Consider the following 18,762-nt stretch of genomic DNA (forward strand, 5'->3'; position numbering starts at 1 on the left):
AGTGTTCTTTTGAGAAAACATTTAAAATTTTGTTCAAGTATAATTTGTACATTTTTATTTTATGTGTTTTACTTTTGATGTCATATATAAGAACTTTGCCGGGGCGCCTGGGTGGCGCAGTCGGTTAAGTGTCCAACTTCAGCCAGGTCACGATCTCGCGGTCTGTGAGTTCGAGCCCCGCGTCGGGCTCTGGGCTGATGGCTCAGAGCCTGGAGCCTGTTTCCGATTCTGTGTCTCCCTCTCTCTCTGCCCCTCCCCCGTTCATGCTCTGTCTCTCTCTGTCCCAAAAATAAATAAACGTTGAAAAAAAATTAAAAAAAAAAAGAACTTTGCCTAACTCAAAGTGACAAAGATTTTCTCCTATGTTCTAAGAGTTTTATAGTCTTACATCTGACATTAGGTATAGGATCTATTTTTGAGTTAATTTTTTATATGTTGTGAAGCATACATGTCGTAGTGATGTCCAGATGTTCTAGCACCATTTATTGAAAAACTGTATTTTCTCCAGTGAATTATGGTTACATCTTTGTGTAAAAACCAATATATCACCTTTATGTGGGTCTATCTCAGAATTTTACTTTTTATTTTGTTCCATTGGTTTATGGGTCTATCCTTTTGCCAATACCACATCATCTTGACTACTGTAGAATTATAGTATATCTTAAAATCGGACAGATTTTGTCTTCTGACTTTGATTTTCTTTTTCAGAAAATTTTTGGCTATAGTAGTTCCCTTACTTTTCCATGTAAATTTTAGAATCAGCTTGTCCATACTTAACAAAAATTCTGCTACATTTTTAATTGGGATTGCATTAAACCTGTCTACAAATTTGGGGACCACTGAAATCTTAACTATACTGAGTATTCTGACCCATGATCATAGTATGTCTCTTCATTTATTTAGGACTTCTTTGGTTTTTTTCATCAGTATTTTGTAGGTTTCAGCATACAGATCTTGTATATTATTTGTTAGATTTACATCTAGCTCTTTAAGTTTTGGAGTTATTGTAAGTGGTATTGTGTTTTTAATTTTGGTTTCCCAATTGTGCATTGCTAGTATATAGAAACACAACAGGTGTTTGTGTTGATTTTGTGTGTTGTACACTTGCTAAACTCACTTATTTAGTTCTCAGAGTTTTTGTAGATTCTTTGAATTATCTATGTAGACAATCATGTCATCTGAAAATCAGGATAGTTTTATTTTTCTTTTCCAGAGTGGCCTTATATCTTTTTCTAGCCTGATTGCATGTGTTAGGACTTTCATTATGACACGGGATAGCAGTGATATGAGAGACTGAATGAAGTTGTGGTTAATAAAGGAAAGAACTACTGGTAAGTAGGTAAGTAGTGACGATTTTTCAAGCAAGCTTAGGCTGGAGACCACAAATAATTTCAGTTGTGTTATTTGTAATAAGTTGCAATCAATATTTATAATTGGTTTTGTTATTTTTGTAGTAGTTCTCAGCAGCCTGACTATAGGAATTGAGAAGGCAGACAGATTGAATCTGGATTTTTTTTTTCTGGCTGAGGCAATGCAGATAGGGAGATAAGAATATTGGCAAGAAATACCATTTGCAACAACTTGGTTGGGCCTAGAGGGTATGATGCTAAGTGAAATAAGTCAGACAGGAAAGACAAATACCATATGATTTCACCATATGTGGAATTTAAGAAACAACAAAATGAACAAAGAAGATAAACAAAAAAACCCAGACTCTTAAAGACAAAGAACAAATAAGTGGTTGCCAGAGGGAAGGTTGTCTTAATGAGCACAACTTATCTTAATGAGCACTGAGTAATATATACAATTGTATCATACACCTGAAATAGTATAATATTGTACTTTAAATATACTTCAAAAATATATTGGCAACAGAAAAGTTGAAGCTCTATCCAGTCAAAGCTAGATAGAGAAGGGAGTAACAATCTAAAATTTTAATTTTTAGTTATGTTATATTTTCTTTCAGTGTTTTTCTACATACATAGATACACTTTAATACTGAAAAGTTTTAAATTAAAATTTTAAATGTAATTTTATAATGTTTTCAAGGTTCATCCATGTTATAGCATCTATTCTTTTGGTTGCCAAATAGTATTCCATTGCATGGATATACCACATTTTATTACCTATTTATCAGCAGATAGACACTAGGGTTGTTTTCACTTCTTGGCCATTATGAATAGCTGCTGTGAACATTCATGTAGAAGTTTTTGTGTGGACTATGCTTTCATTTCTCTTTGTTTTTATACAAGGACTGGAATTTCTGGGCCATATGGTATTTTTATGTTTAAGATTTTGAAGAATTGTCAAACTGTTTTCCGAAGTGATTGACCTGTTTTATGTTCCAACCAGCAGTGTATGAGGGTTGTGATTTTTCCACATAAATGTCAACAATATTATGTGTCTTTTGGATCCTAGTGTATATTAAGTGCTGTATTGTGGTTTTGATTTGCATTCCTCTAATGGCTAGTGATGTTAAGCATCTTTTCATGTGCTTATTTCATATGATTATTTACTTATGGAGAAATGTCTACTCAGATCCTTTATCATTTTTTTAATTTGTTTTTATTTATATTATAGAATTGTAAATGTTCTTCATAGATCCTTCATACAAGTCTCTTATCAGATATTTGATTTGTAAATATTTTTTCACCAAAGGCCACATATATAATTCCATGAAATCATGAAATCTATAGAGACTGAAAGGTAGATTAGTGGTTACTTAGAAGGAGTGAAGGGATGGGGAGTGACTGCTACAGGGTATGGGGTTTCTATATATTCTAAATTAATTGAGGTGATGGTTGTGCAACTCTATGAATATCCTAAAAACCACTGAATTGTACATTTAAAGTGGTCAAATTATATGGTATTGTGAATTATATCTCAACGAAGATGATAAAAAATGTACTTTTGGTATTTGACAGAGGAAGATGGTGGCATAGGAGGACACTGGCTCACCCTGTCCTGCTGACCACTTAGATTCCACCCACATCTGCCTACATACCCCAGAAAACTGCCAGAGACTAGCAAAATGGACTCTCTGGAGCAGGCATAGACAAGAGGCCCACGGAAGAGGGTAGGAAGGGCGGAGAGGCAGTGCACAGTACACGGACTGGCGGGAGGGAGCTGGAGTGGTGGAGGGGCAGCCAGCCCACCTGGCAAGGCAGAACCCCCGAGTCTGGCTTCCAAAAGTGGAGGCGCCAGATGGAGTGTGTTCTGACAGCCAGCGGGACTTAACATCTGGAATGGTATAAGTCAACAGCTCTGCTCCAAGAGCGGGAGGGCTAGAGGACAACGGGAGGGAGAGTTGTTGAGCCCCGAGGACAGAGCTCAGCTTGGCGGGAAACAAAGGTGCTCTCCAGCACCATTTCCCTCGCCCATCCCCCAGCCAAAATCCCAAAGGGAACCAGTTCCCATCAGGGAACTTGCTTGCACTGCGCAAACACCCAATGCTGTGATTCTGTGGATCCATTCCTTGGATGGGTCTGCCTCCCTCTCCATGGCGCAGGGACCCTCACGAAGTGGACCACTGAAGGTAAAGCGAGCTAAGTCTGCTCCTCCCGCCCCTGTGCACCTTGTGGATCCACCCCAGCTAATACGCCAGATCCCAGTGAAGCAGCACCACAAGCCTGGCAGTGTGCAAGAAGGCCAGACAGGGGCCACACCACTCCACAGTGAGTCCTGCCCCTGGGAGAGGGGAAAATAAGGTACACACCAGTCTGACTGTGGCCCCAGCAGTGGGCTGGGGGCAGACATCAGGTCTGACTGCAGCCCCGCCCACCAATGCAAGTTATGCCAGACAGCACAGAGGAAGAGCCCTGCAGTTCCGCACCACTCCAGGGACTATCCAAAATGACAAAACGGAAGAATTCTCCTCAAAAGAAAATTCAGGAAGTAGCGACAGTTAATGAACTGATCAAAAATGATTTAAGCAATATAAAAGAAAATGAATTTAAAATAATAGTCATAAAATTAATTGCTGGGCTTGAAAAAAGTATAGAGGACAGCAGAGAATCTATTAGTACAGAGATCAAGGGACTATGAAACAATCAGGAGGAGCTAAAAAATGCTATAAATGAGCTACAAAATAAATGGGGGCAACCACAGCTCAGATTGAAGAGGCAGAGGAGAGAATAGGTGAACTAGAAGATAAAATTATGGAAAAAGAGGAAGCTGAGAAAAAGAGAGATACAAAAATACAGGAGAATGAGGGGAGAATTAGAGAACTAAGTGACACAATTAAACGTAATAATATACACATAATTGGGATTCCACAAGAGGAAGACAAAGGGAAAGGTGCTGAAGGTATACTTGAAGAAATAATAGCTAAGAACTTCCCTGATCTGGGGAAGGAAAAAGGCATTGAAATCCAAGAGGCACAGAGAACTCCCTTCAGACGTAACTTGAATCAAACTTCTGCACGACATATCATAGTCAAACTGGCAAAATACAAGGATAAAGAGAAAATTCTGAAAGCAGCTAGAGATAAATGTGCTCTAACATATAAAGGGAGACCTGTAAGACTCGTGACCGATCTCTCTACTGAAACTTGGCAGGCCAGAAAGGAATGGCAGGAGATCTTCAATGTGATGAATAGAAAAAATATGCAGCCAAGAATCCTTTATCCAGCAAGTCTGTCATTCAGAATAGAAGGAGAGATAAATTTCTTCCCAAAAAAAAACTGAAGGAATTCATCACCACTAAACCAGCTCTACAAGGGATCCTAAGGGGGATCCTGTGAGACAAAGTACCAGAGACATCGCTACAAGCATGAAACCTATGGACATCACAATGACTCTAAACCCATATCTTTCTATAATAACACTGAATGTAAATGGACTAAATGCGCCAACCAAAAGACATAGGGTATCAGAATGGATAAAGAAATAAGACCCATCCATTTGCTGTCTACAAGAGACTCATTTTCGACCTGAGGACACCTTCAGATTGAGAGTGAGGGGATGGAGAACTATTTATCATGCTACTGGAACTCAAAAGAAAGCTGGAGTAGTCATACTTATATCAGACAAACTAGACTTTAAATTAAAGTCTGAAACAAGAGATGAAGAAGGGCATTATATAATAATCATAGGGTCTATCCATCAGGAAGAGCTAACAATTATAAATGTCTATGTGCCGAGTACAGGAGCCCCCAAATACATAAAACAATTACACAAACATAAGCAACCTTATTGATAAGAATGTGGTCATTGCAGGGGACTTTAATACTCCACTTATAACAATGGATAGATCATCTAGACACAGGATCAATAAGGAAACAAGGGCCCTGAATGATACATTGGATCACATGGACTTGACACATATATTTACAACTCTGCATCCCAAAGCAACAGAATAGACTTTCTTCTGGAGTGCACATGAAACATTCTCCAAGAGAGATCACATACTGGGTCACAAAACAGCCCTTCATAAGTATACAAGAATTGAGATCATACCATGCATACTTTCAGACCACAATGCTATGAAGCTTGAAATCAACCACAGGAAAAAGTCTGGAAAACCTCCAAAAGCATGGAGGTTAAAGAACACCCTACTAAAGAATTATGGGTCAACCAGGCAATTAGAGAAGAAATTAAAAAATATATGGAAACAAACGAAAATGAAAATACAACATTCCAAACGCTTTGGGATGCAGCGAAGACAGTCCTGAGAGGAAAATACATTGCAATGCAGGCCTATCTGAAGAAACAAGAAAAATCCCAAATATAAGATCTAACAGCACACCTAAAGGAAATAGAAGCAGAACAGCAAAAACACCCCAAACCCAGCAGAAGAAGAGAAATAATAAAGATCAGAGCAGAAATAAACAATATAGAATCTAAAAAACTGTACAGTAGATCAATGAAACCAAGAGATGGTTTTTTGAAAAAAATAAACACAATTGATAAACCTCTTGCCAGGCTTCTCAAAAAGAAAAGGAAGATGGCCCAAACAGGTAAAATCATGAATGAAAATGGAATTATTACAACCAATCCCTCAGAGATACAAGCAATTATCAGAGAATACTATGAAAAATTATATGCCAACAAACTGGACAACCTGGAAGAAATGGACACCCTATTTCTTAATTCCTAACACCCACACACTTCCAAAAATCCCACAGGAAGAAATAGAAAGCTTGAACAGACCCATAACCAGCGAAGAAATTGAATCAGTTATCAAAAATCTCCCAACAAATAAGATCCAGGACCAGATGGCTTCCCACGGGAATTCTACCAGACATTTAGAGCAGAGATAATACCTATCCTTCTCAAGCTGTTCCAAAAAATAGAAAGGGAGGGAAAACTTCCAGACTCATTGCATGAAGCTATAATTACTTTGATTCCTAAAGCAGAGACCCAGTAAAAAAAGAGAACTACAGGCCTATATCCCTGATGAATATGGATGCAAAAATTCTCAATAAGATATTAGCAAATCGAATTCAACAGCATATAAAACAAATTATTCACCATGATCAAGTGGGATTCATTCCTGGGATGCAGGGCTGGTTCAACATTCGCAAATCAATCAATGTGATACATCACATTAATAAAAGAAAGAACCATATGATCCTGTCAATCGATGCAGAAAAAGCATTTGACAAAATTCAGCATCCTTTCTTAATAAAAACCCTTGAGAAAGTCGGGATAGAAGGAACATACTTAAACATCATCAAAGCCATCTGAAAAGCCCACAGCTAATATCATCCTCAATGGGGAAAAACTGAGAGCTTTCTCCCTGAGATCAGGAAAATGACAGGGATGCCCACTCTCACCGCTGTTGTTTCACATAGTGTTGGAAGTGCTAGCATCAGCAATCAGACAACAAAAGGAAATCAAAGGCATCAAAATTGGCAAAAATGAAGTCAAGCTTTCACTTTTTGCAGATGCCATGATATTATACATGGAAAATTCGATAGACTCCACCAAAAGTCTGCTAGAACTGATACATGAATTCAGCAAAGTCGCAGAATACAAAATCAATGTACAGAAATCAGTTGCATTCTTATACACTAATAATGAAGCAACAGAAAGACAAATAAAGATACTGATCCCATTCACAATTGCACCAAGAAGCATAAAATACCTAGGAATAAACCTAACTAAAGACGTAAAAGATCTGTATGCTGAAAACTATAGAAAGCTTATGAAGGAAATTGAAGAATATATAAAGAAATGGAAAAACATTCCCTGCTCATGGATTGGAAGAATACATATTGTCAAAATGTCAATACTACCCAAAGCTATCTACACATTCAATGCAATCCCAATCAAAATTACACCAGCATTCTTCTCGAAGCTAGAACAAGCAATCCTAAAATTCATATGGAACCACAAAAGGCCCCAAATAGCCAAAGGAATTTTGAAGAAGAAGACCAAAGCAGGAGGCATCACAATCCCAGATTTTAGCCTCTACTACAAAGCTGTCATCATCAAGACAGCATGGTATTGGCACAAAAACAGACACATAGACCAATGAATGGAATAGGAATCCCAGAATTAGACCCACAAAAGTATGGCCAACTAATCTTTGACAAAGCAGGAAAGAGTATCCAATGGAAAAAAAGACAGTCTCTTTAACAAATGGTGCTGGGAGAACTGGACAGCAACATGCAGAAGGTTGAAACTAGACCACTTTCTCACACCATTCACAAAAATGAACTCCAAATGGATAAAGGACCTGAATGTGAGACAGGAAACCATCAAAATCCTAGAGGAGAAATCAGGAAAAGACCTCTCTGACCTCAGCCATAGCAATCTCTTACTCGACACATCCCCAAAGGCAAGGGAATTAAAAGCAAAAATGAATTACTGGGACCTTATGAAGATAAAAAGCTTCTGCACAGCAAAGGAAACAACCAACAAAACTAAAAGGCAACCGACAGAAAGGGAAAAGACATTTGCAAATGACATATCAGACAAAGGGCCAGTATCCAAAATCTATAAAGAACTCACCAAACTCCACACCTGAAAAACAAATAACCCAGTGAAGAAATGGGCAGAAAACATGAATAGACACTTCTCTAAAGAAGACATCCGGATGGCCAACAGGCACATGAAAAGTTGCTCAACCTTGCTCCTCATCAGGGAAATACAAATCAAAACCACACTCAGATATCATCTCACGCCAGTCAGAGTAGCTAAAATGAACAAATCAGGAGACTATAGATACTGGAGAGGATGTGGAGAAACGGGAACCCTCTTGCACTGTTGGTGGGAATGCAAACTGGTGCAGCCGCTCTGGAAAACAGTGTGGAAGTTCCTCAAAAAATATAAAATAGATCTACCCTATGACCCAGCAATAGCAGTGCTAGGAATTTACCCAAGGGATACAGGAGTGCTGATGCATAGGGGCAATTGTACCGCAATGTTTATAGCAGCACTCTCAACAATAGCTAAATTATGGAAAGAGCCTAAATGTCCATCCACTGACGAATGGATAAAAAAATTGTGGTTTACATACACAATGGAATACTACGTGGCAATGAGAAAGAATGAAGTATGGCCTTTTGTAGCAACGTGGATGGAACTGGAGAGTGTGATGTCAAGTGAAATAAGTCATACAGAGAAAGACAGATACCATGTTTTCACTCTTATGTGGATCCTGAGAAACTTATCAGAAGTCTAGGGGGGAGCGGAAGGAAGAAAAAAGAGGTTAGAGAGGGAGAGAGCCAAAGCATAAGAGACTCTTAAAAACTGAGAACAACTGAGGGTAGATGGGGGGTAGGAGGGAGGGGAGGGTGGGTGATGGGTATTGAGGAGGGCACCTTTTGGGATGAGCACTGGGTGTTGTATGGAAACTAATTTGACAATAAATTTGATATTCAAAAAATAAAAACAAAACAAAACAAAACAAATATACTTTTAAAATTAAACTGCACTCATACAACTTTTTAAGATAACTCTATTATTCTTCAAAATTACTTTTAATGGTACAAACTATTTCATCATAATAATGTAGCAATTTATTTCACTAGTCCTCTATTGGTAGATATTTCATTTTGTTTCCAATTTTCTGATATTATGATATCATAATGAATAGTTGTGCAGATCACTGATAATTTCATTAAAATACATTCATAAAATTTTATTATAAGATATAATTGTATGAAAATTTTATGGTTTTTATGTATATTGTTAAATTGCCATAAAAATGATATATGACTTTATACTTACATCAGCAGCACATAAAAGTACTTGTTTCAACATGTCTTTACGAATACTGGGTACTATAATAATAAAAAGTGGCTGCTTTAGTAGACAAAAATTGATATTTTGTGGTATTTAATTTATATTTCTAGTAAAGCTAGATAATTTTTATGTTTATTCTTCATTTTAACTTTTATTTGATGATTGCATTGTTTATCCATTTTCTAATGGTTGTATTTTCTTCCTTTTTTATTTGCAAGATTTTTGTAAATTAAGGTTGTTAAATTTTGTTTGTTATATGTTTTGCAAATATTTCTACAAGTTTGTGTTTTCATTTTGAAGGAAATATTTAGAATCAGTGTTTTTTCTGTAAAAATGTTGCAACAATTTTTTTAATCTACAAAAATTTGAGCCCAAATTAAAAAATATGTTAGCATTTGTTAATTTTAAGTTGTAAATAAATGGGTATTTACTTTAACTTAAAAAAATTTGTGGAGATAGAGTGCTATGCACATGGATTCTATGTAATGTCTACAGAAAGGGAGACACTTTATAAGGGTTATTAGTCGAGCTTTATAAATTATATATAGAACTTCTACTTAATGTGAATAATACAAGAGTGAAGCATTTAACATCTTGTTCACCAGAGCAAGAACTTATTTCTTTTCTAGTACTGCTTGCAAGACTGCCTCTTAGCAGTCCAAGTAACACTCTATGTGCCTCCTTCAGAATACTGACCTGAGAGATGCAGGAAATGTGTAAACTGCTATGTTTCTGTTTCCACAGCAAGAGATGATGAAACTTCTGGATAATCTGTAAGATTGAAAAGTGAAGGTGATCAAATGACCCTTTCTCTTGTATGGGTGAATATTCATTCACCAGTATATTTCCTTTTGTTTAATCCCCGGAGACAGCAGACATCTACCGATCTTTAAGGACTGGTGTGTTATACCCCAGCATTTGTAACCAGTTGAGATATTCACATTCTAAAAGTAGTCAGGCTGATGTACAATAAAATAAGATTATTTTATTTATAAGCATTATCTGATCTATAATACTGGCAGGTATTTGACTTAGATAGCTGTGATGGCAACTCATCATCATCCAGCTTTAATGGGATGCTTTGAGTCTTGCTACTCACAAAATTACCCTATCTCGTGTTTTTACACTGTACATAATTGAAATAACTATTAAAGTACTTTCAGTGTTGCTGTGTTTCTAAAAAGGAATGGGGTATCTAGAAAATAAGAGGCTTTGGAATTAACAAGCAATGCCATTTATGGTACAAATATTTGGTGTTTTTTTTTTCCTAACCCGAGCCTTTTGGGGGAGTAGAGTACACTCCGAATCAGCTTGCTTAATGTACAGATAATCACTTTCTTTATACTTCTTGCATAATAATGTACCTGGCAGTTTGAGATTTAAAAGTGTTGAAAGGGAGAAAGGAAAATGGCAGCAGAATAGGAGGACCCTAGGCATGTCTTGTCCCATGAACACAACTAGATAACTAGCAAATCATCCTAAATACACCAGAAATAGAATTGAAGACTGACAGAACAACTACACAACTAAAGGGAGAGAAGGGGACACATGGAAGAAGGTAGAAAATGGGAAGACATGGTTCAGGGGAGAAACAGATCATAGTTGCTGCAGAGAAGAGGGAACCATGGTTGCGGAGAAGGGGAGAGGGAGAAAAGCACACAGGGATATGCACAAAGAGAATGTTTCCCCAAAACCATTGACTTGGAAAAGGAGAGGGGCTGAATTTCATGAGTTCTTGCAAACAGCAGAGCTTAAACCTTCGTGGTTTAAAGATCAGCAGCTTGGCCTAGGCAAAGCCCGGAGGGTACTGTGTTGCTTTTGGAGAGAGGGCAGGCAAACAACCCAGGGGTAGATACTATGGAAACAATGATCGGAAGAATGGGGCATACAGGGGTAATATTATTCAATCTTCTAAGAGCACATCTCTGAGAGGCAGCATTCACAGAGATGCCTTCCAGGAACAAAGGAGCTGGCTGGCACCATTTATCTCCCCCACCCCTCAGCATAAGTACAGAGCCACCTGCAGGAAACAGCAGTGCTGACATTGGCTGCCAACTTGCTTACACCAAGCCCCATACCCCTGCACACTGGTGGGACTGCACTTCTCAGTCACGTTTGCCTCAATCCCAGCACAGCTGGCCCCTCCCCCAGAAGACCACCACAAACCCCAACCCAGAATATATCTCCAGACCAGAGTTCTGCAGGGCCTCAGTTTTGGTGGAAGTGGTGTCAGATCTCATTTCACAAGCAGACCAGAGCACATCTAGTTAAAACTCACCTCATTTAGGACAGGGACCAAATATTGCCCACTGCAGGCAAGGAGAGCCTCCACAGATGACTGGCCTGAAGGATAGAGCAGCCAAAACACAACAGTAGAGTGCATGAAGCACACGCCAGAGACACTTCCTGAGCATCAGGCTCTGGGCACTACATGACCTCCTCATCATAAAGCCATTATATTCAGGATAAGGAGAAATAACTGGCTTTTCTACACACACATATAGGCAGAGACTGAGACAAAATAGAAGAACAGGGGAATCTATCATAAATGAAAGAAGAAGATAAGGCCACAGCCAGAGATCTAAGTGAAACAGATATAGGTAACATGCCTGCTGGAGAATTTAAAGCAATGATCATAAGAATACTCACTGGGCTTGAGAAAAGGATGAAGACATTAGGGAATCCATTACCACAGAGATAAAAGAATTAAAAAACAATCAGAAATGAAGAATGCAATAAATAAGATCGGAAACAGGCTTAATGCAATGGAGAGCGGCCTACAAGAAGCAGAGGGTTACTCAGTGACCTAGAAGACAAAATAATGGAAAATAATGAAGCTGCACAAAAGGAAAAAGACTTATGCACCATAAGAATAGACTTAGAGAACTCAGTGACTCCATCAAATGTAAAAACACTGATATCATAGGAGTCCGAGAAGAAGGAGAGAAAAGAAGGCAGAAAATTTATTTTTAATAATAGCTGAAAATTTCCCCCATTTGGGGAAGGAAACAGACATTGAGATATAGGAAGCACAGAGAACACCCATACAAGTCAACAATAACAAGTCAACACCGTGACATATCATAATAAATTTTGCAAAATACAGTGATAAAAAAAATCTTAAAAGCAACAAAGTCCTTAACTTACCAGAGAAAACCCATAAGGCTAACTGGAGATTTCTCAACAGAAACTTTGCAAGTCAAACGGGACTGTCATAATACATTCGGAATGCTGAATGGGAGAAATCTGCTGCCAAGAATACTCTATTCAGCAAGGCTATCATTCAGAATAGAAGGAGAAAAAAAGAGTGTCCCAGAAAAACAAACACTAAAGGAGTTCATGACCACTAAACCATACCTGCAAGAAATATTAAAGGGGTTCTATGAGTGGAAAGAAAAGACCAAAAGTGACAAAGACAAGAAAGGATCAGAGATACTCTCTAGACACAATGATAAAACAAGTAATAAACTGCACTAAATACATATATATCAAAAATTACTATGAATGTAAATGGACTAAACACTCCAATCAAAGGATATAGGTTGTCAGAATGGATAAAATACAAGACCTATCTATATGCTGCCTACAAGAAACTCATTTTAGACCTAAAGACACCTGCAGATGGAAAGTGAGAAGATGGAGAAAAATTTATCACACAAATTGCTGTCAAAAAAAAAGCTGGAGGGGTGCCTGGGTGGCTCAGTTGGTTGAGTGTCCAACTTTGGCTCTGGTCATGATCTCATGACTTGTGCGTCCAAGCCCCACATTGGGCTCTGGGCTGACAGCTCAGAGCCTGGAGTCTGCTTCACTTTCTGTGTCTCCCTCTCTATGCCCCTCCCCTGCTTGTGCTCTATCTCTCTCTCTCAAAAATAAACATTAAAAAAAAGAAAGCTGGAGAAGAAATACTTATATGAGACAAACTAGACATTAAAACAAAGAGTGTAACAAGAAATGAAGAAGGGCACTATATAATCATAAACAGGACAATCCAACAAGATGATCCAAAAATTGTAAGTATTTATGCACCCAACATGAAAACACCCAAATATATAAAACGGTTAATAAAAAACATAAAGGAACTAATTCATAATAATACAATACGAGTAGAGGACTTTAACACCCAACTTACATTAATGGACAGAACATCTGTACAGAAAATAAACCAGGAAACAATGGCTTTGAATGACACACTGGACCTGATGGACTTAACAGATATATTCAGAACGTTCCATCCTGAAACAACAGCATACACATTCTTTTCTTTTTTTTTCAATATATGAAATTTATTGTCAAAATGGTTTCCATACAACACCCAGTGCTCATCCCAAAAGGTGCCCTCCACAATACCCATCACCCATACACATTCTTTTCAAGCACACATAGGAAATTCTCCAGACTAGATCACATACTAGGTCATAAAGCAGGCCTCAACAAATATAAAAATATTGAAGTCATACCATGCAACTTCATGTAACTTTATTGACCACAATGCTATGAAAGTAGAAGTCAACCATAAGAAAGGATCAGGAAAGACCACAAATACATGTAGGTTAAACAGCATGCTACTTAGCAATTAATGGGTAAACCAGGAAATCAAAGAAGAAATTAAAAAATACATGGAAACAAAAGAAAATAAGACACCATGGCCCAAAACCTTTGTGACTGCAAAAGCAGGTATAAGAGGGAAGTATGCCTACCTCAAGAAGCAAGAAAAATCTCACCTCAAAACCTAACCATACACCTAAAGGAGCTAGAAAAAGAACAACAAAAGAAGGCTAAAGGCAGCAAGAGGAAGGAAATAATAAAGATTAGAGCAGAAATAAATCATATAGCAACTAAGAAAACAATAGAATAGGTCGATAATACCAGGAGCTGGTTCTTTGAAAAAGTCAATAAAATTGATAAACACCTGGCCAACTTATCAAAAAGAAAAAAAGACCCAAATAAATAAAATCACAAATGAGAGAGGATGAAGACAACTAATATTACAGAAATCCAAATAATTACAACAGGACATTATGAAAAAATTTAGGTCAACAATTTGCACTACCTGGAAGAAATAGATAAATTTATAGAAACATACAAACTACCAAAATGTAAATAGGAAGAAATAGAAAACTTGAACAGACCAATAAACAGCAAAGAACTTGAATCAGTAACAAAAAACAAACAAAAACAAACAAAAAAAACCCACAAAAAACGCAAAAAAAAAAAACTGGAAACAAACCAAAGTGGAGGACCAGATGGCTTCATACGCAAATTTTACCAAATATTTAAAGAAGAGTTAATACCTATTCTTCTCAAACTGTTTTAAAAAATAGAATAGGAAGGAAAACTTCCAAATTCATTCTATAAGGCCCACATTATCCTGATATCAAAACCAGATTGAGACACCACTAAAAAAAAAAAAAGAACTACATGCCAGTACCCTGATGAATACAGACGCAAAAATTCTCAATTAAATACTAACAAACCAAATCCAACAACATTTTAAAAAATTATTCACCATGGTCAAGTGGGATTTGTTCCTGGGATGCAAGGGTGGTTCAATATTCTCAAATCAATCAACGTGATACACCACATTAACAAAATAAAGGATAAGAACCATATGATCATTGAATAGATGCAGAAAGTGCATTTGACAAAATACAACATCCATTCATGATAAAAACCCTCCACAAAATAGATTTAGAGGGAACATACCTCAATATGATTAAGGCCATATACAAATACCCCACATCCAACATCAAACTCAATGGGAAAAAAATGAGAACTTTATGTATATGGTTAGGAACAAGACAGGGATGTCCACTCTCACCATTAGTTTTTAATATAGTACTGTAAGTCATCACCACAGCAATCAGACAACGAAAAGGAATACTATGCATCTAAATAGGGAAGGAAGAAGTAAAATTTTCACTATTTGCAGATGACATGATACTATATATAGAAAACCTGAAAGACTCCTCAAAAAAAAAAAAAAATAAACTGCTCGGATTGATACGCGAATTTAGCAAAGTCACAGGATGCAAAATCAACATACTGAAATATGTTGCTTTTCTATACACCAATAATAAAAGAGAAATCAAGGAATCAATCCCATTTACAGTTGAGCCCCAAACTATATGATACCTAGGAATAAACGTAACCAAAGAGGTGAAAGATGTGTACTCTGAAGACTATAAAACACTGATGAAAGAAATTGAAGATGACACACACAAAAAAATGGAAAAACATTCCATGCTCATGGATTGGAAGAAAAATATTGTCAAAATGTTGATATTACCCAAAGTAAACTACACATTTAATAAAATTCCTATCAAAATTCCACCAACAAATTTCACAGCAAACAATCCTAAAATTTTTATGGAACTGCAAAGATCCCAAATAGCCAAAGCAACCTCGAAAACAAAAAGCAAACCTGGAGGCATAATAATTCCAGGCTTGAAGTTATATTGCAAAGGTGACCCAAAAACAAAACAAAACAAAAACAAAAACAAAACAAAACACTCCCACAAAGCTGTAGTGATCCAAACAGTATGGTACTGTCACAAAAATAGGCATATATACCAATGGAACAGAATAGAAATCCCAGAAATGAACCCCCAACTGTATGGTTAATTAATCTCTGAGAAAGCAGGAAAGAATATTTAATGGGAAAAGAGTGTCTTCAACAAAGGGTGTTGGGAAAACTGGACTGCAACATGGAAAAGAATGAAACTGGATCACTTTCTTACACCAAACACAAAAATAAATTCAAAATGGATGAAGGACCTAAATTTGAGACCTGAAACCATAAAAATTCTATAAGAGAACACAGGTAGTAATGCCTTTGATATTGGCTGTAGCAACTTCTTTCTGGATATGTCTCTTGAGGCAAGAGAAACAAAAGTAAAAATAAACTATTAGGACTTCATAAAAAAAAACACTTCTGCACAGTGAAGGAAACAGTCAACAAAACTAAAAGGCAACCTATGGAATGAGAAGATATTTGCAAATGACATATCTGATAAAGGGTTAGTACCCAAAATATATAAATAACTTATAAAACTCAACATCCAAAAAAACAAATAATCCAATTAAGAAGTGGGCAGAAGACATGAATAGATATTTTTCCGAGGAAGACATCCACATGGCCAACAGGTACATGAAAAGATGGTCAATATCACTGATCATCAGAGAAATGCAAATCAAAACTACAATGAAATACCACCTCACACCTGTCAGAATGGCTAAAATCAACAATACAAGAAAGGGAGTGTTGGTGAAGATGTGGAGAAAGGGGAACCCTCTTGCACTATTGGTGGGAATGCAAACTGGTGCAGCCACTCTGGAAAGCAGTATGGAGGTTCCTCAAAAATTTAAAAATAGAACGACTCTGTGATCCAGAAGTGCACTCCTAGGTATTTACCCAGTGAATATAAAAACAGGAATTCAAAGGGATACATGAACTCCGAAGTTTATAGTATCATTATATACAATATCTAAATTATGGAAATAGCCCAAGTATCCATCAATAGATGGATGGAGGAAGATGATGTGGGGTGTGTATATCTATCTCTTTATATAGATATCTATCCATATATACACATATTCTTATATGTATGTGTGTGTGTGTGTATGTATGTATGTATGTATCTATCTATCTATCTACAAATATTAGGCATAAAAAAGAATGAAATCTTGCCATTTGCAATGACATGGATTGAGCTAAAGAGTATGATGGTAAGCAAAATAAGTTTGTCAGAGAAAAAAAATACCGTATGATTTCACTCATATGAGGAACTTAAGAAACCAAAGAAATGAGCAAAGAAAGAGAGAGAGAGAGAGAGAGAGAGAGAGAGAGAGAGGCAAACCAAGAAAGAAACGCTTAAGTATAGAGAAGAAACTGATGGTTACCAAAATGGAGGTTGGTGGGGGAATGGGTTAAATAAGTGGGGGTGGGATGGGTTAAATATTGTTAACAGCACAGGGTGTTGTATGGAACTGTTGAATCACTATATTGTACACCTGAAACTAACATTACCCTGTATGTTAACTGGAATTTAATTAAAAACTTAAAATACATACATACATACATACATACATACATACAAAGTTGGTCGTGGTTGTCCCTTATAGTTTTGATTAGTGTATTCTCCTTTATGAAATCAATGTGCCATTCAGAGTACTTGCATAAATGTGAGGTATGGATCACAGAGTATAGATGCCCACCAAGATGGGCTACCTTTGCCACAGCAGGTTGGAAAACTCTCATGTTCCTACGCTAACCAGACAGATTCCAGAGCCAAGATTGCTTCGTTCCATGAAAAGTAGAAAAGTAAAAGTGGCTTTGAGAATGTCTGTCTTTGGAATCATGGCTCCATAGTGGGCACAACATTCTGTCTTATCTGGAATCTCAGGCTTAGGGTGTTCTTGCCCTTAAGTCTGAACAGAAAGAATCTGTATTGACCTAAATCTTCAGTGAAGGATATATAGAAAATAATTCATGTTTATCAGATAGCTCTAAGAGAAAAAGAGGCAGTAAGGGCTTAAACATACATCTCATCTCACCTATACATTTCTACTAAGAAGGTGACTGATAAAGTGTGAAATGCAATTCTGGGGATACAATGCACTATTTGCCTTGCTGCTCCTTGCTGATGGTTGGGTGTCTCAGAATTTTGTAGGTATGGTTTGGTGGTGCACATTTTTAAGAAATTGGCTTTTAGTATTCTGCTAAATGGCTTTGCTTTTGCTTTTTTACCACTATAATACACACAATTATTTGGCACCAACAGTTCCTCCCAGCAATTATTTGATCAGGTTTGCAGACATGATCAAATGTCTGCAAACATTTTTCAGCTCAGGCTGAAAAACTGAGCTGAAAAACTGGATTATCAACTTCATGTTGTTACTCCTGGAGGAGATCAAGTTAAGGTGGCAAAGGTAGAGTCATCATGAGGACTAAATTGAAAAATATGCATATACTTCAAAAAATCATGCTATACATAATAGAAAAGAAATGAAGAATTTAGGAAGTCGATTTTTCTTCTACCAACTGCGCCTATACTGCTTTCCCCACTCCCTTCTGCTCTTGCCACCTGTGTTGTAGTGATTTCATCATTTATTCAATAGATGTTTACTTAAACAAAGAATGATGTAATTTTAGTCTTAGTGCTCAGCATTCATTCTCTCCCTTTCTTATTCTAGATCTCCTCTTTTCCTTTAAAATCCTACATTCCCACATAAACCCTGCATACCATGGGAAGTGACCATAACAGTATGTGTATGCTTCTTTCTAGTCATTAGTTCCCAGAGTTTGCGAAGTGTAGGGAAATGGACACAATGTGGAATCTGGAAGAACTTTGAGTTGCAACCTCTTCATGGCCTTACATAAGTCACTTTACCTCCTCAGCCTCAGCTTTTTCATCTGTAAAATAGGGCAATATTTTTCATTCACCGTATTTTTGTGATTCTCCTACCCAAATTATGAGTATCCTCCAAGGCTCTGTCCTTTAAATTATCATTTTCTTTCTCCATTCATTTCCTTGTCCTCATCATATATGCATCTCAACATTACTTAGGTGAT

General features: G+C 37.1%; 1 protein-coding gene and 1 long non-coding RNA gene across 2 annotated transcripts in view; one reads left to right on the top strand and one right to left on the bottom strand.

Moving 5' to 3' along the window:
* Positions 1–18,762, bottom strand: part of ZDHHC15 (zinc finger DHHC-type palmitoyltransferase 15) — a 225,479-nt gene that overhangs the window by 7,138 nt on the left and 199,579 nt on the right. The window contains exon 11 of the mRNA XM_027053721.2: positions 9,888–9,962. Coding sequence (XP_026909522.1) covers positions 9,916–9,962 — 47 coding nt within the window. The 3' untranslated portion in view covers positions 9,888–9,915. The remainder of the gene's footprint in view (positions 1–9,887; positions 9,963–18,762) is intronic.
* LOC128311614 (uncharacterized) overlaps positions 329–18,762 on the top strand; it is a 63,306-nt gene continuing 44,872 nt past the window's right edge. Inside the window, exons 1-2 of the long non-coding RNA XR_008290149.1 lie at positions 329–3,894; positions 9,940–10,012. This is a non-coding gene — a long non-coding RNA (uncharacterized LOC128311614). The remainder of the gene's footprint in view (positions 3,895–9,939; positions 10,013–18,762) is intronic.

This window comes from Acinonyx jubatus, chromosome X (assembly GCF_027475565.1).
Source record: "Acinonyx jubatus isolate Ajub_Pintada_27869175 chromosome X, VMU_Ajub_asm_v1.0, whole genome shotgun sequence".
Classification (NCBI taxonomy): domain Eukaryota; kingdom Metazoa; phylum Chordata; class Mammalia; order Carnivora; family Felidae; genus Acinonyx; species Acinonyx jubatus.